A 25,314-nucleotide genomic window follows, 5' to 3' on the forward strand; every position below is an offset into this window, starting at 1 on the left:
TTTATAAGGCCATTTCATAATGTCAGTGTGCTTTAATTGGTTCACTCATGTTGGATTCTCTGCTTCCCCCTTTGCTTCTGAGAATTATTTCCAAGCAAATAACTGTACCTCCAAGATTCCCAAAGCCACTCAAGAAAAAAAGAAGCCACAAGGATGCATTTTTTTAATATGATGTGGCTTAGCTGTGTAGAAAGAAGCACTGTTTTAAAAATCCCACATAGAGTATCTTTGGACACTTATGTAAAACTTATATGTAAGTATTTTAGCTGAAGACTGAGAATCAACTGGATTTATGGGGAGAGAGTCCTCTATTTTACGGTAAGTTCTATGCTTACTGTACATGTCCCAGGTCATTGGGAAACTTGTATTATGTTGTACTGTGTTATTTAAAGATGCTACTACCATATGCAAGACAATTTCTGTTTTGCTTTTTTTAATCCTTCCAATTGTTGCAAAAGCTGTGTGCTGGGTCATCCCCACAACGGCTGTGAACAAGGACATGGACATGCCTTGCGAGGTGGCATGAGTTAAAGACCAAGGCTCAGAACCCCACAGGGCAGAGAGGCAAACTAGGCTCGTATTAGCATTAAACCTGTGACTTGAGACTGCATCATATTGCTTCATTCTTAAATACTTGAAGACTTCCGTATTTTCTACAAGTTAATCTTAGGCAGTATCAGGGCTCTTTTTCGTATATGATCAAATCACTTAATCTAATTATGCCCCATTTTTTTTTCTTGTGATTTGAAAGCATCATGAAAACCTTTTATATATGCAGGTTTATCTGTTACTACTATGAAGAATTAAAAAATTCCAAAGCCTTCTCATTTAGAAAATGTTAGGCATTTTGATTCTGTAATCACCTATGTTAAAGAACAAAGCTAAACCGCGAAATCAGGAAGCAGGTAATAGAAGACAGATCACATTTAGACAAAGACATGGTTACTTTTTTATTTGAAGAAAAAAAAAGTATGTTTTAATAAATACTGCAGAAACATTGACCAAACAAACATACAAAGTGACTTCAACAGTTTAAAAAATGCAACAAAAGTTCTGCTTTATAACAGTTATAACTTATTTTCTTTTTACAATATTTAAATACAGAAAGCATTCGCCAGCTATTTTGTAATACTGCCCAAAGCATAATGCTGCATCAATCAAAGCATATTATGTTGGTAGAATGTCTGTATTTTATGGGAAATGACTGGAATCGTATTTTCTTGCAGAGACAAAACAAAGTGCTTGTAAGACATAGAACTGAGTGTTGTAATTACCTTAATCTCTCCTGCCACAATTTAAGGGGAGCACAGCTTCAACACTTCAAAAACGAAGCATTATCATGGGAAAGAAAGCTCGTTTTCAACAAGCGCCAACACTAAACAGGTCAGATCTGGTTTCTTCTCTGAAATAATCTCTAAAATGAACTGGTCAAAAATATCTGTAAACTATTTTAAATGCTTTTATTTTACGTAACAACAGCGACCAAGTGCTGAACATGGACCTTGGCTGCGTCTGCTCAGTGAGGTTTTAGCAATCACGCTCTAGAAATGCCCTGGTGTTGTGTCAGGACTGAAACTCTATGATATAATCTTCCACTAGGGATTCTCTAAAGCTTGGGTAAGTGAATTCTTCTCTCATCAATGTTCATTTAATGAAAGTGAAATAAACCAACAGATCATCAGATGCTGCCAGTTTTGGAGCTCCAACCCAAAATAATAGTCCTTTTGCTTTGTATTTTTGGTAACTTAATTCCAGACAGCTTTACTCACAAACTGTGCTTTCCGCTACTATTCTTTCCTTCACTCATTACCTCTTCTGGTGAAAACAGTAACTACCTTTTTTCTCTCCTTGGATCATTCTATGACGTCAAACCAAGACACCTTTTATTTGACTTTGCATTTTTATCAACGATGGCAAAAAAATCACACAACTTCTTTTCTAAACAGCGCACAAAAATATTACATTGAGCAATTTACCACTTTTTAATGACAATCACAATGAAGAACAGAACCATCAGACTGAATAAAAATCGACACTTTTTTTTCCTATTTGATCTATGCGATCTTTGTAGTGCTGGTCTACAAATCTTGCAAGATTGCAAAGGCTTTCCTTAGAACCATCCTACTCAGCTATCTTCAGGAAGGCAAGATTTCAACGCCTCATAAAGTTTTCCTCTGGATATATCCCCATGGGTCCTGATACAATTTCCATTTTAATGATGAGCTAGAAAGAAATTAGATCACATCCTCTAGAAAACTAAATGCTAAGGTCACAGTGCCAGTTCCCCAGTGAGGACGGTATATTAACATATACTTTTTGTAAAGGAGAGTAAAACATTTAAAAATTAAATCAAAGTAGAGATCCATGAATAGATTGTAACAAAAACAAACAAAAAAAAACCCAACAAAAATGCAAGCACCATTCAGAGTGTGATTTTTCTTCTTGGAGGTACTCGCATCCCCCCTCATCTTCCTCTAGCTCATTTGTATCTCCATTTTTTGGCATATTTTTCAAGTCACACTTCAAAACTCTTCCACGTATTCAATTCTCACCACTTGGTCTACATGCCGAATCTAAGGACAGGATTCCAAAAAGATGAGTATCCTCTCAAACGCCTCCGAAGCCTCTGGTATACATGACTTTAGCTGTGCACTTCGTTTAGACTTCACCTTTTTGTTTGCTGTTGTTTTTTACACTAGATTCCTTTGTCCTCATTAAAGATAATGAAAGATTCACATCACAGTGCAGCTCTTCGCTTTGTCCTTTCGTAAGTCCGTAGCAACTGCCGAGAGTTCTGGTCTGCTAGGCATGTGTGAAATCCGTTTTGTGGCTCTCTGTGATTTGTTCCGCTTAACGTTTTTATTTGTCTTATTTACACATGCCAAGGTGGCAACGTGAAAAATGTCTCTGACACTATTTTCTGACTGTAAAGCTGAGCATTCGATATAAGTAGCTGCTCCAATCTGTTTGGCCATATTTGCCCCCTGAGAAGCAAAAGAAGGGATTTTAATCAGCAATAAGACTTTGGGAGAAAGTTAGCTAGTGTCTTCTAATACCACAAAATAATAATGCATTGCAAAACGTTTACTGATATGTTAACTGAATTTTCCAAGTGTCACTGCAAAAATAAAAGTTGTTAAAATTTGAACTGCCTTATTTATTACTTCATAAATATTGGCAGCTAAGATGTCCAACTCTCATGGCTCATTAGAGGTGTTAGAGCTCTGAATAAATGCTAAAGGCTGATCTTAACAAATGAGGACATTCATTATCAAACACTTAATATGAGGTGATTCAAAGAAGTGTAGAGTGGAGCTAACGAGGTGATTCATCTTCACTATCAACTGCAAGCAAGAGTTAACTGGTTACTCAGGCTTTCCAGGGTCACAGCAAGCATGGAATGGCCCAGAGAATCTTACTGGTGAAGTAAGTTAGCTGAAGGTCATGAACATAAACTCCACATTTTCCACACAGCTCTGGCTGTGGCGATGTGGCTTTGAGAACCTGTTCCAGCGTCTCCTGGGGGACTCCATTTCTCTTTTCTTGAGGGTAAATGGCATTCAAGACTAGTGACTAGGTTGTACCGAAAACGAGGGTAATGAATGAAATTTAAAATTGATTTTGAAATGTACGTGATTGTGTCTTACTTAGGGCCAAAATAAGTTGAGGAAAGGAATAATACTATTGTGACATCTGTTATATCAAACACAAAATACGTAATTTCTAAGTGTGAACCATACCACTAATATACGCAACAATAAACATGTGCACATCAACCAAAACTACTTATTTAAAATACCAAATTTTTGCTAATGAGAAATGGAAGACTAAGAAGACTGCAGTATTTAAAATGATGATTCTTAATACAATTTTGGTATTTCAACATGAACTCTCTTTAGATTCTGGTTGTAGGTTTTACGAGAATGAGCTTTTGAAATTGATTCTCATTTCTAAATACTTGGGGGAAATGCCTATAGAAATGAAGACTCTCTGAAAGATGGTGTTACGGAGTGCTCCAGTTTACTGGAAACAGCCTTATTATTGCACTGCCGACTGTAAAATCAGATTACCTCTCTTAAAGAGTATTACTGATTTTGACCACATTCTCTGTTAAACCTACTGAACTTTAAACCTATTGGAGTTGCAGAAATATACAAGGTTAGCATATCAACTGTTTATGTACCCAAATATCGTGTAATTACACTAATAAATGACAGCATTTTAAATTTCACAACTGACCACTGGCTGAGCGTTTAGAAAAGCAGCTACTTTTTATTTTATTTATTGTGAGTGACAGTCCATTTCTTTCACTCTTTCTAAAATCCACTTTTGCACATGGGCAACATATATACCTGGTCATAGGACACTGGCGTCTGCCTGTGATTGGAGAGTTCTACTAATGTACTAACATCTGTCCGCAGATCAGACTTGCAGCCGACCAAGAGCATTTTGGTATTTGGACAAAATTCCTGGATTTCACCTTTCCACTGTGACAGAAAAAAAAAAAAAAAAAAAGATTAAAAATGAACAAAGTAATGGCATCCATATCATAAAAACCATTTCTCCACTGGCAGACATTAGAATGAAACTCAAAAAAAAGATGTTAAAAAAGGAGTGTCCCTTGAGATGAAGAAGCAAACTTTGCATTTATCTCCTGAATAGATGTGAAGTTTTACGACTTTTTAAGCATTAGAGAATGATTATGTATATTATGATCGATTCTCCCTCTCTGTGACTCATCTGTTGCTACTGAAAGAGATTTGGTAGATGTTGTCCAAAGGTAGCTTCAATAATGTCTTAATTATTGGCATGTCTCTGAAAGATAAATGTGTCTTAAGAATAATTATATATCCTAACAAGTGACCACATCCTTCGATGTGTGGATCTGTTCCTCCTTAACTAGAAGGCTGGGGATAAGGCAGAGGCAACAGTAGCACAAGTATGCACTCCCTGATCCCATCATGAAACACTGAAGCATGCCACCGCGAGCTGAGGCTCTATTTAAGTACCTGAGATAGTTAATAAAACAGAACATCCTGCCTTGAAGGAGTTTCTATTCACATGGTTCCATCAACACAGATCATGACATTTGCAAAGGAACATCTCCTGGTGATCGGGAAGGCAGCTGGTCCTGTAGCTCATATGCCTTCGAATTAGTTTAAAACTATTTCAATCTATTCCAGTTTGTCTATTTGTTTCATGATCTAACAAGAATTAGTAGAACCCTCAGCAATGCCTGGCTTGGAATTCCAACTGTCCTCTTTAAGAACAAGCAAGCTTGAGCTCTGCAACAGCATGGGAGTCAAGGGTTCAGGGCAATCACAGGAGATCTTTGGCCTTTGAGGGCAGGGCCTGGAGAGGCTGAGATGGGGAAGTGGCGCCTGACTCTTCCCACCCACATTCACAAATATGTAAGTGTTCTACAAAGTACTGTGGCCGTGACAATGATGATTAAGACATAGCTGTGTCTTCTGGAAAGAAATTCACAGAATACTGGGGGTGATGAAGTCATGTATTAAGTATAACACAAGATAAGAGGGACATCCTGCAAGAATAACTTAAAAGATCACTAGAGGAGACATCTCCAAATCTAGGGGTGTACTTTGGGTAATGAACTCTAGTGCAAACTACACCAGTGGATTCAAAGGAGTAATATACTTTCCATAAGAGCCTATTGTGTTCACTTCTTCCTTTTTTTCTTCCTTCCTTCCTTCTTTCCTTCCTTCCTTCCTTCTTTCCTTCCTTCCTTCCTTTCTTCCTCCCTGCCTCCCTCCCTCCTTCCCTCCCTTCTTCCCTCTCTCCCTCACTCCTTTCAGAATTATGTAGGAACACCTACCATATGCTAGGTGGCACTAGCATTAGAAGTGGAAGGTGAACTGGAAAAAAAAAAAAAAAGAAATTCTTCCTACTTCAAGTCATTCTAACCTCCTCTTTGATAGTGAAGGACTTAAAGGCTTCCATTAATCAAGACAAACCACAGGGGTTATCATGAGCCTTAAACCTCACAGGAATGTAAAACATACTCATTAATATCTATAAGGCCAAAGTCACTATTCATTTGGTCTTAGAAGAAAAAAGCAAAATAAAACAGGAGAAAGGCTTTTTCATCATAAATTATGCATAGCCTGATACTACATCAAATAAAATCTCCAGTAAATAAGCAACCCCTTTTATCTCCAGACAGAACTAGACATGTTGTTATGTTGCTCTTCAGCTGTGTAATGACTTTGGCCTCCCTCCGCATGTCTAGCAATTGTTTACAAGCATTAAAGACAGGAAAGGTGTATTCCTGCCTGGATTTGACAAGCATTAGCATTATTTGTGTTAGATATGTATTACCCAAAATTGAAAGGAGCTAAAAAGGGAAAAAGAGCCTTTGATCTATTAAGAAAACCATATTTTACTGAACTCTGTTTGTAATATTTAGTAGAGACAGAAGGATGATTATACTTCAAATCCTGATTTCACAATGACACACAAGCCAAGCAATCAAATATAATAGAGGAATGTAAACTAATAAAAACACACAAAATACAAACAAATTCCACTAAAAATTAAAACCAAAAAAACAAAACCAACCTAGGCACACCTGCATGTTTGTCTTTCTTAATCCATACCATACTCAGACTGGGCTGCATGGCTCACCCCTCAGCTGACACTGCCTTGCTCTCAGCCACATCCGGTGTCTAAGCCAGTGCGTAGAGGAGAGGGAGTGCTCCACCAAGGGTCTGATCCTGAAGCCCCACAGCACACAGGCCAGGTCTGAGAAAACAGCTAGTGGCTAATAAATGCTGATCCATGGACTTACACGGCACATGCCTTCTACAACTACCTGGAGGCTGAGTCCCTGCTGCTGGCGGTCAAGAAATGCCCCTTCCTCCCACTGGCCTCCCTACTTCCTGTGACCCATCCTGTAATAGGTCCTCTTCCTCTTGATCTCCCTCTGGTTCCTTCCATCCATAGCTTCCTTAGTTAGGTTCCTTCTTCACCTACAGAACCTGACTAACCTTTGCCTCCATAAACTATGTGTACGTTATAATATATAACATGTTTACAAGCCCTGCTTCTACATTACTAGAAAGATAACTGATCATAATTACTAGACAGATACCTGATCATCAGACAATTCACATTGGACACATCCCTATTCCTCCTATACTAGGTTCCATTTCTGTTTCTAATACCATAACTAAAACACAGCTTATTAAAATAGCCATTATTGCATTCCTTTCACTAACTGACTTGAGGTCAAATGTAACTCTGTAAGCTAAGGTGCAATCGGTTGAGTCACTGAAAGAAGGAAGGAAGACATGAATATGATAGTAATCAAATATAACTGTTTTCAGCTGTACCATTTTCTCCCGAAAGACAAACACGCAGGCCCTTGAAAGGTATTCTGTTTCAGAGCTTCATGAAATAAAATTTCAAGCATGTTCATCATCAAAAAGTGGAAACCCCATTTTGGTGTGAAAGGGTTCTTTCTAGTGTTTAATTACAAATTGTAAGGCAGGGAATTGACTAGAGTCTTTGAGTTCCCCAGCAATCCCCATGTTTCTATTTATATATCACCTAGTACTGAAGTGTGTCATCATTCCCCAGCACTTGCCTTTTTGAGGACACTGTCCAGGGTCTCTGGTCTACTGATGTCAAAGCAAATCAGCACGGCATCCGAATCAGGGTAAGAGAGGGGGCGGACATTGTCATAGTAAGGAGAACCTGAGAAGAAACAAAGATACACAGATTTTCAGATGAGAGTCCCCTTGTCTGTCATGCATTAACTCTACCCTTTCGGGCTAAGTCCTTTGACTGTCACATCATGACCCAACCCCCACTTCCCCTCATTCTTGGAAAAGAATTTAAACAGACACACAAAAGCCTGCTTGGAAGTATATGATGAATGAAACCTCACATGTATCTGACATAAATTCAAGAGGAGGGCCTGGATCTTAAGGTGAAATCTGTATGGTTCAAAGACTAGGGCCTGAAGTTACCTGGGTGAAGTAGGGAAGCACCTGGGGCCAGGTGGTCTTGAGTGCAAACCTGCCTCCACCACTAAAGAGGGAGGGGGCAAGGTAGCTTTAGGACTCTGTGCTTCTGATTCTTCACTCATAAAATGAAGATGCTGACAACATACGTACCTGAGATTAAGTAAACCCAGGCAGTGCCTGGCTTTTAGTAAGGGATCAATACGTATTCACTATGGGTATTATGGTTGTATTACCGCTACTGTTAAAAGCTGAGTGGTAAAAAGAATCAGAAACTGAACTACTTCTTGGGAAAGAGACCTAAACTCAAGATAAATCTGACAGCAGGATGGGGGTGAATGAGGGAGAGCGGAAGAGGGAGGGTTCAACAACTACGCAAAGAGAAACCACAGTGTTACCCCATCTCCAAGTTGTAAGTTTAGATAGGCTATTGACCTTTGAGCTTGCTTATTTCAACTTATTGCCAAACCCTATACAGATTTTCTTCCTGTTACAACTAAGAATGTAATAAATGTCATATAGGATCATGTCACTTTTTTACAGAGTCCCATCTCTGAGAGTGATGCTAAGGCATGATCCAAGGATCTTAACCTGAATTAAATCCAGGGTACCCTAAATGTTCAAGGCACCAGCCAATTACTTTAACCACAGAACTCTCTAGTCAATCAAGGAAGTTTTTCTATTTCTTTAAGAATTCCAAAGGATGGGCAATTACATGAGGACAATAGTTATGAAGTGATTGACTAGAAAACTAAATACAGCTTGTGTAAGAAATCGTTTTAGGTATACTGACATTTCACAAGCATCACATGAAAATGATTTTACTAGGAAATATATACACACGTATGTATCTGACTCCAGAGTAGAAAAAGAAAATCTAAACCACCAAACTCTTTTTAAAAGTCTATTTCAATTTGACATCACTTTCCATTTTGAGCAGAAAAACAGGACATGTTGTCCCCTGATAAATCAAAACCTCAACAGGCAAAGTCAGGAAGAGAGACTTAAAAAGCAGCTTTAAAAAATATCACTGTTTATATTTCTATTAAAACAACATTTGCTTGGAGGCTGTTCTTGTGATCTAAAAGGCACTGCAGTCAGGGGGCATCACCCTCTATTCACACAGTACACTCTGGGTCCCTGGCATCCGCTGCGGAACCCCAGGCAACAGTGCAGCTTTTTCCCTAGCTGCTTTACGATGGAGAGTGACAACTTCAAGCCACGTGTGTCTGCTAAGCAAGGAAGAAAAGAAAGTTACAAGAATCAGGAAGAAAAATGTGAATAAATAGAGAATTAAGTCAGAGCTGTTCATGAGCTGCAGCAGCTGCCTACCCTCATCTGGAACCAGAACCCTGGCAGAGCAGAGGCTGACAGCTGAAAGATATTTCTCAAAAGCTTAAAGGGTTTAGAGTTTAAAAAGTCAAGTCATTTTAAGTATGAAGGTATATTAGAATGAGGCTGTCTCTGAAAATGACAAGCTGTGGCTGCCTTTTCAGTCGCTGAAAGAACTCTGAGGTGAAGAGAATAATTCACAAATAGTTCACTCATTTGAACATTCGAGAGGCATCAGAAACTAGATGGTTGAACACTATTTACGGCTACATTAGTATTTCTGTATTACCTCTGAGAAGTTCACACTTTTTCTTTTTTTTTTTTTTTTTTTTTTGAGACGGAGTCTCGCTCTGTCACCCAGGCTGGAGTGCAGTGGCCGGATCTCAGCTCACTGCAAGCTCCGCCTCCCGGGTTCACGCCATTCTCCGGCCTCAGCCTCCCAAGTAGCTGGGACTACAGGCGCCCGCCACCTCGCCCGGCTAGTTTTTTTTGTATTTCTTAATAGAGACGGGGTTTCACCGTGTTAGCCAGGATGGTCTCGATCTCCTGACCTCGTGATCCGCCCGTCTCGGCCTCCCAAAGTGCTGGGATTACAGGCTTGAGCCACCGCGCCCGGCCAGTTCACACTTTTTCAACTAGAACCTTTCCTGTTTCTGTGTCCAAAGTCTAACTCTAGCACAGCGCCTGCTGTAAACATTTGAATGACTCTTTCCAAACAGGGAGTCAGAAAATTCGAGATCATAGAGTGGAGCTCCAAATACTGGACACATAAATGAGAGTTTCCTCTGGTCCTCAAAGTCAGCAAGAGACGACCTGATCCCAGACCCAGGAAGGCAAAGTTGCCAACAGTTAGGATTGTCAGAAACCTAACGAGGCTTCAGAGATCTCTTTTCCCAGAAATCACTCACAACACGAAAAACCACTGTCTCCCTGTGGAGAGCTTCCAGTACAAGCAGACCTGGTATCTTTAGAGGACAGTTCCAGGTACCTACCAGCTCCTTTCAGGATACGATCTGTATGATGTGAGAGTACTCACTGCTAATTCCAGATGTAACACTACTCTATGACAATGGAGACCATCTTTTCCAAATACAAAAATTAGGAAACGCGATTGAAGAAATACAAAGAGGATGAAAGAGTTTAATTGAAATTGAGACTGCCAGGAAAATCCTGAGGAATGGTTTCAACATTCAGGTCACCATGTGACTGCTGGGAATACCCCTCCCTTTGTGGACTATGTTTCCCATCCCCCACCCATTTTATGGCCACAAAGGAGATCTGGCTTTGTGCTCAGCCCTGTGTCACCTGCTTGGAGACTGCTACCTACTAAAATCCAGCGGGCTGGCTTCTGTGCTTAAGTGCATATATCCAAGTATTTGCAAAATTTAGACTCTGGCCTGATTTTAAAATGAAACAGGGTTCTCCAGTTAAACCAGATTCTCAGGGAAGTTTGTATCTGCTTTTGTTTTTACCTGGTTAACAGTACGAGTGAAAATACATATGTAGTGCAAAGGTTTATAAGAAATAAACCACCGTGCTTGTGGAGGTAGACAGGTAATTTTTCAGAGTTTTAACATGATCTAATTAGGGATGCCACTTTGATCCCATTCTATTACTTTTGCTAATGAACAGTGCTGCTTTTAGATCAACACAAGTGTCCAAAGGTACTAGTAAAACCGATTCCCATATTTTTTAGTTATAAGCATAATTTGACTGGCAATGACAAGAGTAATTTATTTAAAATAACAAGACCATTTATTCACTATATTTTTGATAGGTTAAGTTTATCCTGTCATAGATAGCAGTGTCTATTGTCTCTATTTTTTCAGAGTGAAAAATATTTATATAGAATTATCAAAGAACTGTCCCACCAGGAAAGATGTAATTCATCAGCTCAGCAGGACTTTCAGGATAAAAAAAAAACAAAGCAAAACAAAAAACAAACACGCGCACACACACACCAACACACACAAACAACTCCTGTGTAACATTACAGTGTTTACTCTGTGTTTAAGCACTTGGAATTCTTCCTTTTCTTCCCCAGAAAGTCCAAGAAACTGCACAAAGGAAGTAAGGCAAGCAAAGCTGGAGAGGGCATGGTGGAATCACAGGCATGCGTGAGATAACACAAGCCAACAGAAAAGGAAGAGGAATTCCAGAAATGATTCTGTGACGTGAGAAGCAATATAGAGGAGCAGAAATGTCACCAAAGGAAGGAGCTGAAAGTCAGTGGGTAAAGCAGGAACAATACCTGCCCCTAACTCCTATATCCCTCCAGGAAAGTCTTACAACACCCTGTGAAGCCAAACAGAAAACAAAAAAATTCACTTCTATAGGTGTTTCTTAAAGACGCACGTGAAAAACTCCCAAGGTGCTAACTATAGAACTAAACAACACAAGCAGGAGGGCTCAACAGTTTTTACTCAGTATGAAAGTGTTCAACTTTCAGTGCAGTACATGGTAGGTGCTGATATACGTAAAGTATGTGCTCTAGAGTGGACTAAAGTCCAGTAACATTTAGGAACTGCGTTTTGCTTGTCAAATAAAACTCTTTTTCAGCCTGTGGAATAGCCTAATGCCTGTGGAAATTCTCAGATGCAGCATTTCTCTGGTACTGTATGAAACTTTTCTCAGCTCACCACCCTATTCCAAGCTCCTTTTTAAGTAACCTGCCAGACCTCTGAAGGGAAAACTTTGGGAAACTCTATATTGTAAAGAAACAACTACACTATATATGCAAAATGTGTGCCCCCCTCACCCAGAAAACATAGTTGAAAGGCTTTGCTGGGGATAGATAGACTGGAACAAGTGTACACTTGGGGTTCTGTGAGTTGCCCAAGTTTGGCAAACATCAGCAAAGTTCTAGAGCGCTTTTGAAATTTCAGATCTACCCATCTTTATATTCAAGATCATTAATTCTGGGTGAGAACAAAATTTCCAGCCAAAGAATAGTCACAACGTGCCTCACCCAGAAACTAATTCTTCAGACACATACCTGCCTGCTGAAGTCACCCTTTCGCAAAGATAGAACACACCATATATGTACATACTTAAATGTATATGTAAGAAGATTCATGCCCAAAAGGGAGGCTTTATGGAACCTTTTGCAAAATACCAGTTTAAACACTGTGAGGCTTTAGAGGAGTCAGGGAACTGAAAACTCTTCTTGTTGAATATTTCATAAATATAATTTATTTAACTTGAACCTTCATTTGAAAAGCTTCCCGTTTCCCCTTAAGAAATTTTTACCAAGAACAGTAAGTTAAAGCTCTTGCATATTTTTGGCAGAGAAAAGTAGATTAACTTTTGGTATTTTTAGTGACCACCACGAGCACATCTGAACCCAGCAGCAGCTAACATGTGAGAGGGCCTGATCTGCCCAATTATTACAAGATTGCATTTCCTCATGCCATCTCTAATCACAGTAAAAGGTTTAAATTAGCAGCAATCTCAAGAATGTGAATCAAGTCTGGGCAGAACTTTGGTGTCTGACTCAGTATAAGACTGTTTAGTTCTTGTTTCAAGTAGTCTGCACAACAAATACCATGCCTGCAAATATGCAACAAACACTCCCAGAAGAATATTTTGTTTGTTTCTTCTATGGATTCAGATAATGGGAACTATGAACAGATCTTATAAAATTTTGTGGGCATTTATGTGTTGCTATTAAGATGGAATAAATGTTTTCTATTTCTGGGGGCAATGCAGATACAAAATTGGAAAGTCACACAGCTAGATATGTTTGGCCTTTAAATAAAGGTTTAGCTCTAAACTCCTAATCTTACTGAGATACTTAAAAATAGGTAAGAATCAAAAAATTGTACTGACAGTGGAACCATGGTTAAGTCAAGAGCTTTAGGGATAAGAGTGTATGTATATGTATATGCCTAAAAGTAAATAGGGAAAATGGATTCAAGGTTTTGTTTCATATGATATCTAAGAATCAGATTTCTTGGAGTAGACTCCCACGAATGAATTCATCTTTCCACAAACTATGTCATCAGGCTCATTTTTCAAAACCAAAGTGCACAACACCTGGTCAAACTTCTGAGGCAACTATGTTCCATGTCAATAAAATGTCTGCCTTCCCAAGAGAGACTCTGAGAAAGTGGCCAATATGTAGCAACTGAGAAGTCATTTAAAGGACATCAGAAAATGACTGAGCCACGACTAATTCATTTGGCACAGCCCGCCAGGCACCATGAGCTAACTGGAGAAAGTATTGGTCCTTGGTGTCGTATTTACATGCAAAAGAACTGGATTAATGAGGAAACATCTGGTTATTTCAGGTGGTATCAGAATGACCAATTTGGACGATTCATTGAAATGTGCAACTTAGCGAGAAACCAGATTGGAAAAAAAACAGCACTAAATGGGGCTAAAAAAAAAATCTACAGACAGATTTTTAGACATGGAAAGAGCATTCATACTGCCACCTCCCTTTTTTTTAGGAGGTTCCATGGTTTAAATGGAAATTATCACATGGTGGACAAATCTCCAAATGCAGTTTTATGTACTGCTTATTGGAAACCACCATACAAACTATCTGTTTTACCTTAACCCAGGTCTCTTACAGAGTTTCAGTGTGGAAACTCAAGAACTCAAGTTAAGAATTAAACCTAGTTTTGAAACCCTAAGCTCCAATGGATCATTACTACCTGATGAAATGCCTGGTTTCCTGCAATTTCACACTTGATATTCAAATCCCAAGCATCCATGCTTCTCTGGCTCCTTCATAAATTCTTAACCTCTTCCTTTCTCCAAGAAGGTTAATTTAAGTTATAATTCTCAGCTTCCAGAATCTTGTTTTCTCTGAGAGCCACTACATGTAAGCAAGTTTCCATGTGGGAGGGATGTTAGAAATTTCTTAGAACTTAGTCAACTTCTAGAAAGGAAAGGAATTGTGGTGGGCCTCAATGAGCATTAAGTCATGAGTTAGGGAGCCTGGGCTACCCAGATGACCTTCAACAACTCTTTGGATCTTGTTGCTCCTGGAAAAATCCAGCTTTAGAACCTCCAGGCTCACCCCCCTATAAACAGGTATTACAGCACTAGACAGGAGGAAGTTTTTCTATGTCCTCTGTTTGTCCTGTGGGTATTCGAAGAAGGTTGTCAGGGAAGAAGGATGTCTTTACCCTGTTCAAATCTCAGTCTACAGGCATCTCCTCTCACCTAAACACCTGACACTTAATCTGGGCTCCTCATTTGATTTCTTCTGTTCGTTTGGGAAAGCCTGATTATTTTAAATGTTATTGTCACTTGTGTTTTCACCATGTCTGTCTTATCACATGGTGAAACTGTGAGTACCTAAGGGCAGAAGCTGCTCTCGCCCAGTTCTGTACCCCTCCCATAGCATCTAGCAGATTGTATGCACACAGAAAGCACTAAACCATGTTTACTGACTTTATAATCATTTTTATGTCTTGTCTAGATGTGTTCATTTATATGCTAAATCACCAAAAAAAGGGGGGGAGGGGGAGAGAGAGCAGTGATCTCTTTTTAAGCTGCTTTTCTGGATTAATTATATACTAATCTCCAATACTGCTGAACCATTTCCATCCCTATTAAGAAATATTTCATTAGAGAGCTTGTCACCAAGACCATTCTTCATACTTGATGTATAATAAGGTAAATATAACAACTTAGATAGACTTCTGTTTATAGAGAAGTTTCTTCTCATATTAAGGCCATTGGGTAATTAAAATATTTTTCCTCCCTTTTTCTCTAAGAAATAAAGGATGCTACCTTAACTGTTAATAATGCTAAAAACTTAAATAGGAAGTACTAACTTTAGCACTCAGGGCTTGAAAGAAACTTGAATCATGATAAGATTCAAAAGAGTGTTCATAAGGCAATAGCATAGTTATTGTGGGGAATTTTAACAGCTGAATTGAATATATTAAAAGTAATAATAAGCCTTAAATAAAATGTGCATTAACTTGCCTTGGTTAAAAGCTGGAATGAATATTACTCCCTAAATCACATGTGCTGAAATTACACTGCAATCAAATCTCTTAGGAAAAGATACGGTGATCCTTAAATGACTATGTTTCTATTATTAGTAGGCATTTGGCTTCATGCTACAAATTACTTCTATGCTTGGCAAATGTGGCCAATTTTGAAGCACAAGATATTAGAATTACTTTGGTCTTACTTATTACTTCACAATTGAAACTATTACCCATTGTTTTGCTGAAACTCATTGGGTGAAATTTGAAAATCAATGGGAGCATTTCTGCAACTATTAAGAATGTTCATTTTATAATGAAAAATATTTTTTAGGAAAATGAAGAAGTTATGGGCCTTAAAAATTCCCTCTCGTAGATGATTCCTACAGCATTTTTACAAAAGTTTTGTTTACTTTTATTGTGGGGCTGGAGTACTGTAGCCCTAAGAATCGACTGGCAAAATGCCTTTTGTAGTTGCTTTAACTGGTATGTGCAATGGGAAGAGGGGGTAGCTGTTTCCTGTCTGAAGAGGATCCAGAGGATCTATAAACCCTAGGATGTCTGACAAAGGAAAAACATTGCAACCAAGTGGAAAAGGGCACTGGGGTTCAAGGACCTGACAAAATTGGGTACATTATGAGTTGTCGGTGAAATACACGCTAAACTGGAGGAGCTTCTTTTTCTCCATTACCCCACCTGAACTGTATGCTTCTTAGGGGCAGGACCATGCTTAATCAACACTGTATCTGTAAGGTCTAACAGAGGGCCTATTTATAGTGGATGTGGAAAAAAAGGAAGAGATGGATGGAGAAAGGGAGAAAGGAAGGAAATATTAAGTTACTGTGCCTCAAAAAGCAGGAAATTAATTATTATTATTTTTTTTTTTTTGGTGCAAAGCGACTTCACATATCCTACTTTCACTTGATAGTCTTCCCCACATCCAAATTGTCAGAGTTTCGCCTATGCATGATCATGACTGCTGGAGGCAAAAGTAGACCCCTTATGAGAAGCTGTCCAACTAAACAGGCCAGATAAGAGAGGAACTACTTCTGTCTTCTAAATGGTTGCCCTTCTGCTAGGAGGGTAAACAGGGCAGGAAGTATCATTCAAAGGACAATGTTCTCTCTCCCTATGTAAGAGCAGTCAGGCACACCCAATTTTTCCTATATAAGTCTCTTTCACAAAGTTCTAGCAGGGAAATAAAAAGTGCAATTTATCTGACATTTAGAACTTTATAGACTTGGCTTGGATCTTTTCTCCAGAGTTAAATTGATGGCCTTTGGAAAAAATAGATGTATCAAGAGGCATAAGGCATATGCAATTATTTTTACAATCTGAACTAAATAAATATTTTAGTGGGCAAAGAAAATGTCAAACATTTACCAAAATATAATCCTGTCCAGAAATTTGCCATGAAAAGCTTGGAATTAAATGGAAAAATGTTAAAGATCCTTGAAATAATTAGTTGCTGATGCAATGGTTCCTGCTATATATAAACAACAAATCACCTTTGATGGAAACAGGCTATTCTTAGAATTTAAGTAAGCAGTGCTTGGTGACTGTGTTGAACTAACTAACATTTCTCCTTAAGAACAACACAATGGAATTCTAAATAATTCCCTTATGCCTCTTTTTTCCATTTGTTTAAATCTAAATTCTAACTAAGATTTCATTACTGGATAATCTTGCAGTACAAAATTTTCTTAATCACATTTTCAAACCTTTATATTTTAGTTAAACATACATAGGTTTTGGTTTCATTAAATAAAAAGACAAGTGATTATTTCCCTACCAACTTCATTTCAGATGATTATCTCTAATTCGGTGAAAGGCAATGTTTATAAAGTTGTCATTCTTTGTGCACAGGTAATTCAGTGTGAATAAATGTCAGGTAACCTCATCTCCTTGGAAACTATGCATATCATTACTCATTTATTCATTCATCAGATTGTATTGGATAACTACTGTGTGCAAGGCATTGTGCTATGTGTGCAGAGTCTGTAGAGTTTTGATTAAATGCATGAAGATACCTGAAGTGGTATTTATCTGCACATTCGACCGACAGCCTCCAACTATAAACTGCCCACATTCTGTTTTATTTTCTAGCCTTTATCAAACAATGTGCCTTTTCTCCCCTACAAGAATCAATTTAGCCCTTTAGGCATCGAATTCAAAATATCCATTGGTGGTCCTGTGACTCTTGAAGCTTGAGATAGGAAACGTAGAGCCCAGCATTCCTATAATCCCACCCGTTCCCCCTCCCTGTCCAAATGGGTTTCATTCCTAAATCCACCAGGAAGCCTGGCTCTGCCCAGAACCTGGCTTGCTTTGTAGGCTGTAAAAACCCCAGCACGGGATGCCAGATCCCCTAAGACTAAGAGCTGAAGCCAGCCAACATCCTGGGAAACAAAAAGACCTGCCTGTCCAGCATAATAAAGCCAAGAAGTGTACAGTGGGAGAGACCCTGCACATCATCTAGCTCAGTGTCCTCTTTTTACAGATGATGAGAATGAGACCCAGGGAGGTAGGGGATTTGCACACCGAAATCCATGGTAACCAGGAGCTAAGATCTAAACACAGCTTTGTATCAACGACTGGATCAGACCCACTGCTCCACACCATGCCAAAATAATTTTTATCGTGCATTAGGTCCAAACAGGGCTGCGGGTCGGGGCAGGGAGTACTGGTGCTTATTATTGGTACCATACCAGCTGTGCCATCCAGTAGGCGTAACAAATACATACCATGATATGTCTGGGAATCAGAGCCCAGTAAGTACCAGGCTGTATAATAATTCTGATGATGGGAACTATTGAAATAAGGAACCACTTGAATTCTGTCTACCAACACCTTCTCCATAGTTTCGAGTCTGTGTACAATCCCTACCAGAAAACACGGCGGCAAAGTCCTGATTCTGCTGCCCTTGGAACGGCTGGAGAAAGAGCCTGACTCCAGGGGGGAACAAATCAGCCCTTCTCACTGCAGCAGTCGGAGCATCTGGCACCGACCGTGAGAGGCGCTCGCTCGTGCGAGACTTCTCGCTTGCCTTTGTGCTGGGACTGCCTCTTGCGACCCTGTCAGTCTGGTTCCTTTCTTGCTCTCTGATCTCCCGCGTCCCCTCGGGGGCTCCAGCGGTTCAAGCTTAGGGTTGTGGGAAGCTCACAGGAACACCTCCACGAGGCCACTCCCCGCTGGGCGCGGCTCCACCTCAGGGCCTCCCCGCCTAACAGCAAACCTGCTTGTTGGCACTTGCGCGTTCCTCCTCGCTAGTTTCACCCCGGATTTGGCTCGGTCCACCAGCAACCCAGCTCCCTGCTAAATTCCCAGCCCTAAGCGCAGGGGCCTTTACCCAGCCTTCCCAGTGGGTCCTGCTTTTGCACAGCCGACACCCTTCTTGGAAACAAACTCGCTGGACACCGCTGGTTAGGGCGGCGGGTGCCTATGTCCCAGTCCAAGACCTCACATGGTGCTCCCCTGCCGCTCCCCGGCCTTTGACCTGCCCCAAACCCCTAACTCAGCCAGGGGGCCGGATGCCTTCCCACCGGGAGGGTACCTAGCCCTCCCTACCACCGCGCGGCAGGTAGGTGGGTGGGCGCATGGGAAAGCAATAACCCGGCCTTGAACCTCAGACCAATGAATATAACCCACCGCGGCGCCAATAATTCAAGTAGACTGGAAGGTCAAAGGCGAATAGTGTTGCCTGCGGCCTTGGAGGCAAGCAGAGTGGGGGATGCAATAGAGGTCAGGAGGGACTGGTGTGGTGAAGGGGGAACGGCGTGATCACTGGGATGGAGTAAGGAAAAAGGGGAGGCTCGGTACAGGTGGCAACCCAGGCGCCGCGGGCGGCCGGCGGCGCTAAGAGGAGGCCCAGCGGCTGCCCGGCCCCTGCGCCACCAGCGCATTCCTGGCTGTAGGCGTCACGGGCGCCGCGGCTGCCTGCGCTCAGTTTCTCTCCCCTAAGAGCGGCAATTGCAAGTAACCGCGTCGCCTCTGGGATTTTCTCCCGCCTCCCATCACCCCCGCGGCGCTCCCCGCCTCCCTGCCAACCAGCAGGTTAGATCTAGGAGGGGCGCCTGCCTTGAGCCGGGTGGTTCCGCCCAGGCGCACGCAGCGCCGCTGCAACACCCTTCAGCATCGGGCCACCTCGGCCGACCCAAGGCGACTTGACCACGGCTCCGCGGGCAGATTGCTCCCGGCCACCTAGCCACTAGTGGCTCCAACCGCGGGGTCACCCTGCGGGCACACAGCGCCCTCCTCTCCCCACTGCCATCTCCTCGTCCACGCTGTCGTCTGCCGCCCCCGCCCAGAAGGGATACAATTTTCGCCCACCAGGGACCGTGGGAATCCTTTGGGAGGGCCAAAGTTAATGGAGGGGCGCAGACGGCTTGTAGCGCGAGGTTTCCCGAGACCCGCCGCGCATCCCCCAGCGGCTGGAAACCCGCCCCAAGAGCCACGCGGTCCTCCCACTCTTACCCGAAGTGTCCCACAGGCTCAACTCTATTCTTTGTGTGTCGATTTCAAAACTGGCCGTGTAATTCTCAAACACTGTAGGAACATAATTCTGGATAGACAAAATGGGCGAAAGAGGGCAAAGAGGTTATGTTTAAATGCACGACACCCGTTGAACACCCTTCGCCTCCCGGCTCCCCAATTAAGAAAGAAAACCCTCATACATCAGACCATACACTAAGCACATAGACCCTTTCCGAAACCCCTGTCCTACTCCCCACCCACCCGACCCGGCTCTCACAGACGTGCTGACCCGAATTTCCCAAACCCAGGTTATGCACACAGGAACGAACAAGTTTCAGGAGCTAACCAGCCCATGTGCAGGCGCGTCCCAACCCTAAACGTTTCCAGCGCACTTTCCCTTTCCCCGCAGTCTAACCAGCGGAAAGTAGTAAGGGCGAGAAAGACTTTTTTTTTTTTTTTTTTTTTTTTAAAGCAAAAACGGGTGAAAGCGGGGAAGCCCACCTCAGGACTGGGATCCCACTGGCCGACCCCCTCCTGGAAGCCGCGGCCGGCCACACTCACCTCGGGGAAGCAGTCCTTGGCGAAGACATGGAGCAGCGCAGTTTTTCCACACTGACTGTCTCCCACCACAACTATCTTGCATTTCACGTTCTGATTAGGATCCATGATAGATTTGCTGGACAATTTCTGGCTGGCTCTTCTCTCCTTCATTGATGTTGCCTTATTTTCTCTTGGAACAGGAATTTTCTCTTAAGAAGAAAATATATTTCTCTCTTTATAAAAAGCAGATATAAAAATAAATCGCAAGGCTGATGGGCAACCCCTGAAACGCGGCGCAGACGAGGAGGAGAGCGAGAGGAGGAGGTTTGTTACTCCCCTCCAACAAGTTTTAAGCCTGATTCCTCACCGCGCCTCCCAAGTCCAATTCCGAGCCGACTGCTTTGTTTCACGCTCTCTGCGCGGCTTTATACGCCCGGCCTTCCAATCCTCTTCTTTCTCAATGAGAGGAGGAAACTGATCTGCCTCCTCCCCTTTTGTGGAGCCTGGGAGTGAGCGCTGTTGCCTTGCTTGCCGAAAATGTAAGCAGTGCGCCCTCTAGGGTGCTCGTTCGGGATCTATTTCAGACCAGGCTCTGCGACGACATGAAGACCCCAAAGATGCTTTGCTGACAAGTCCACAGGGCAAGGTGGGAAACTGGCATCTGTGGATATTGATTTGAACTACAATCCCTTTAAATATAGTTTAATATAGGGGCTTATCTGTAGAAGCCTCATGACCTTTTATGAAAACAAACATTTCCCACCCAAGTTAAAGCACAGTATAAAACATAGGAAGCAAATCTTGGGTGGAGAATGGTTGAGTGGTTCTATTTTTTTTTTTAAATGGTTTGTGTCAGGTACATAGGCCATGGACCAACAGATTAGCCTCTTTATTCCAGATGCAAGAACTGACTTGGCTGGGTCACAGCAGTACACTGGCTTCTGAAACCTGTCAGGCAGAAAGGTTTTGAGGAGTGGGTACAGGAGGTGGGAGGGGAGAAGAAAGAGAAGTGGAAGATGCCCATCACTGAGTGACAAAGGCCATTGGAAACTCAACCCTAGGGACCCAAACACTTGTCAGCTTAGTTACACCTCCCCACACTTGCAGTGAGGAGACTGGGGGTTGGCGGGGGGGTAGATGTTGATATTATCTGTTAATTCTTTATAGCCTCCATCTTCCTGGAATCAAAGCACCCTAGGCTTGACTCAAAAGGCACATTATCTTTAGCTGAAAAATGCAGGTACAACCTTCCACCCTCTCCTCTCCCCTCCTCCACATCCATCTCTCTAGCCCTCCTACTCTTCCCCGCAAGCAAGAGTCTTAGAAAGGACCAGAATAGTCCACACATTTGTTCTTTTTCTATGAGAAGTCTTTTTCTCATCTTCATCTCCTGCACCCCAAATGCTCAGGAGGTTTCAATTGTTACAATATAGTGGGACATTGGCCAAAACCAACTTATATGGTCTCCTATGGAGACTCCTAGGCTTATAAATGAGAAGAAGATGAGGTGAAAACAAACAAAGCAGAAAGTTCAACATGGGAAGTGAAAAGGCACAATGAAGACTGGTCAAAAGCACTGATGCAAGTAGTGGACTGGTAGGGCCCCTGAAGCCTAGGGGATCCAGGAATGATGTACTATTTGGGGCTGAGAAAATTGAAGCCCCCTCAGAGAGCACCGACTCAGACTCGATCGGTGGGTCTGTGTTTACACAAGTGGAGGGTTGACCCACAGAGAAGCGGGTTGCTGGCCCTGCTAGGGTTCCTAGAGCAGCCTTTGCCAATGTTTGTTCTTCGGAGCTGTAATTCCCTGCTGACACAAAGGGTGCCACAGCCCAATTAGTGAGGGTGACACTGTACCCGCATCACCATTGAAGATTCACCAAACCCACTGATGTTACAAACATTTAGAAAACCTAGAGAAAAGCAGACTATTTAACATAGTTTAACCTAGCATTTCCCAAAACTACTTAAACACAGGAAACATTTATTGAATTATTTACATGTTTGTTTGTTTAGTTGTTTAAAAAGCAATGGGCATAGTGGTTGGGGCAGATCACAAAGAGGTGTATTTGGGTCTTCAACTTCACATTTTCTGTATGACCTTGGGTGGATTATTTAGCCTCTCTGAGCCTCAATTTCATCATCTGTAAAATAGGAGTCATAATGGTAATTAGGAGGAAATGCAAGTGAAGTTTGTAGAATGGTTTCTGACACAATAAAGAGTCCTTGACCTACGTTGTAGTTTGCATGTAAAATCTTATTTGCACTTTTCAGAACTGTTGAATGTGTCTTGAGAAATTTTGGCTTCATTAGTGGACTCACTAATTGGAGCTGGGTCCATCCCATCTTTTGTCTTATTTTTAACTTCCAGAGATACGATTTGATCCTCCATATTTCTGAACTGATGTAGCTTATATGGTTAAATCACTTTAACAGAAATAATTAAGAATGTTTACAAATTGGCCAATCAATGAATGGGGTAACCATATAATTTATCATCTAAGCTGGGATATTTTTGAGAGCAGAAGAGGCACTACCAATGATTGTGGCTGGACAACAGGGGTAAACAGGGTCTACCCCAAGCAAAACAAGATGCATAATCACTTCACCATAGAATCATCTGGAATCATAGTGGATGACTATTTTTGGAAATCAGGTGACCTGAATTTCCAGGAATCTGCCAGTTGCTGAGCAAAATTTAATGGATGTATAATAAAGTAGAAAAACCAGCTGCCTGAAGTCACCAGAATTTGAATCCCTCTAGGGTAAAAATTCTTCCTTTTTCTTTTTAAAATCTCTAGTGTTCAGTGTGAAGTGGATACTTAATATATTTTAAAATTCATGTAACATTTAGTTTAACAATGATTTATTCAGCATCTGCTGTAAACCAGGCACTGTTCTAGGAACTGCAGATATAGCAGTAAGCAAGACAGACCTGTTTGCTACTCTCAAAAAGCATACATTCCAGGCAGGAGATAGACACTAAATAAAGAAGTAAGACCATCCCATGTTTTCTTCATAGAAAACAGGGCGTGGCATGATTAAAGCACAGTAGGGTAGGGATCAGACCCGTGGTCCAGAAGAAGGATGCTCACAGGCAGTGGAAAGGTTATAGGCTGGAGGGAAAGGGATTGGTAGGTTTGAGGAACAGAAGAAAGGCCAGAATGACTGGGGCCCACTGAAGGAGGAAGAGCATAGCCTGGGAAGCAAAAGGAAACAGGCGGGGCTGAATAATTGGCTGTAGAATTTGGATTTCATTCTCAGGGTAATGTGAAGTCAGTCATGGCAGGACTTGGAACAAGGTAGCAGCATGATTACATGAATGAATGAATGAACAAATGACTTCAGTTCTTGGTCTGCACTGTCACTCACTAGCTGTGAAACCTTGATGAAACTGCTCATCTTCAGTGAGAATATCGGATCTAAGCATACCTAAATTCCTGGAAAAGACTAAAATTTTAGACTGTAATAAAAGGTTTATCTTTAAGAAACACATTCATTTAGAAAATGTGACGCCTTACCTGAGAGGATAGTATATTACCTAGTGTCTTTCCTTTTGTGATTCTTGTTTGTCTTCTTTTGTCTTCCGGTTACTCTCTCCTTTTTCTGATTTATCCTTAAGACCAAGAGAACAGAAAACCAATAGTAAATAGTTCTCTGTGATTTAGTTAATAGAACACATTCAGTTGCCCCAAAAAGTTTGAGTTTAAAAATTTTTTTCTTCGTGTCTAACCCTTTACTTACCAGAGGAAATCTCCCCTCCCATAGAAACTACATCCCCTTTGACACAAAAAGGGTTGATTCCAGGCCTGGAGAGAGAACTAACTGAGAGAGAGTCCCCATCTAGGGATAGCACGAGACTGATAAACAATTGTTTCTGAGATTTGAGTGACTACAAGTCAGGGACTTGGGTTTTAGTCCAGGCTAAACCAATGAACTATCTGTCCTTGGGCAAACACTGACTAAATTCTTTTCCGCAGTTTCATCCTTACAGAGGATGATAACATCTGCCTCCTTTAAGTTGCACAATAGTACCGCTCAGAAAATCAAGTGCCCTGCACTTTCCAAAATTCTTTTTTAGAAACACACTACAGGCACCTCCCTTTTCATGTTCAGTGTATTTATGGAGATCTCAGCCCACAGTGGAATATTGTAAGGTGTAATCCTAATTGTTTATTCATGGTCACCTGCCTCTCTTCAGACTCCAGCAGAAGTGTTTGAAGGAGCAAGTGCACAATGAGGAGGAAGCACTGGTCTTTTATGGTCAGCATCAGTGGAGCAGAGAGATGGCTGAACTCAAACAAGAAAACGTGCAGGATGCCTTCATAGACGTTATGTCACAAAATATGGATATGAGTCATGGGCATTCTCTTTGAGAATTTAATAAGATGATGGGTATTAAATAGTTTCAAATATAGGCATTTCAATACAAAATTAAAGACAAGAACGTAAACTTGTAAACCGTTCTGTACTGAAAGGTGGCAATTTCACAATTGTCTCTTTTTGGGGTGGTCAGAAGAGGGTGATCACTGTTAGTCTTATATAGCATCAACAAAATAGAAGGCATTTTTTTTGAAGTGAGAAATTGAGGAAAGATGATTCATAAAATTTAATGGATTAAACTGGGTATTTAGGAAGAATTCATTTTCTTGGAAGAGAATCTTTTCCTTTATTTTCTCTTAAAATTATGCCTATTTGCCCTCTCAAGGACATTGCACTAAGTTCTCTAGGCTGTGTGGTAAGAGCACTCCAGTCTAGGTTGAAACATTCAGCCTTGTTTTTTCTAATGAATGCTGACTGTGAATATGATTTACTGCTGCCGTGTTGACTTAGTCCTCACTCTTTAGCCAACAGGAAATGACACAACCATGTGAGTACTGAATAAGAAGTCATTTTGAAATTGATCATCCTTTCTCTGTTTATGGTTAATTTGACAAATAGTCCATTGCATTCTTTAGAAACCCAGACCACAGGATTTTGATTCTGTATATTATAGGGCACAAATAACCCTTTCCACCTGCCCCTCTCAAATTTCA

General features: G+C 41.3%; 1 protein-coding gene across 1 annotated transcript; it reads right to left on the minus strand.

Annotated features, from left to right (window-relative positions):
- Positions 1-937: 937 nt before the first annotated feature.
- On the minus strand, positions 938-20,707 carry LOC105492679 (Rho family GTPase 3). The gene is made up of 5 exons (XM_011759916.2): positions 20,300-20,707; positions 19,739-19,826; positions 7,607-7,716; positions 4,353-4,487; positions 938-2,984 (listed from the first exon to the last, which is right to left on the minus strand). The coding sequence occupies exons 1-5, from the start codon at positions 20,447-20,449 to the stop codon at positions 2,733-2,735; spliced, it is 735 nt and encodes a 244-aa protein (XP_011758218.1). The 5' UTR covers positions 20,450-20,707; the 3' UTR covers positions 938-2,732.
- Positions 20,708-25,314: the final 4,607 nt, after the last annotated feature.

This window comes from Macaca nemestrina, chromosome 11, assembly GCF_043159975.1.
Source record: "Macaca nemestrina isolate mMacNem1 chromosome 11, mMacNem.hap1, whole genome shotgun sequence".
Taxonomy (NCBI): Eukaryota; Metazoa; Chordata; class Mammalia; order Primates; family Cercopithecidae; genus Macaca; species Macaca nemestrina.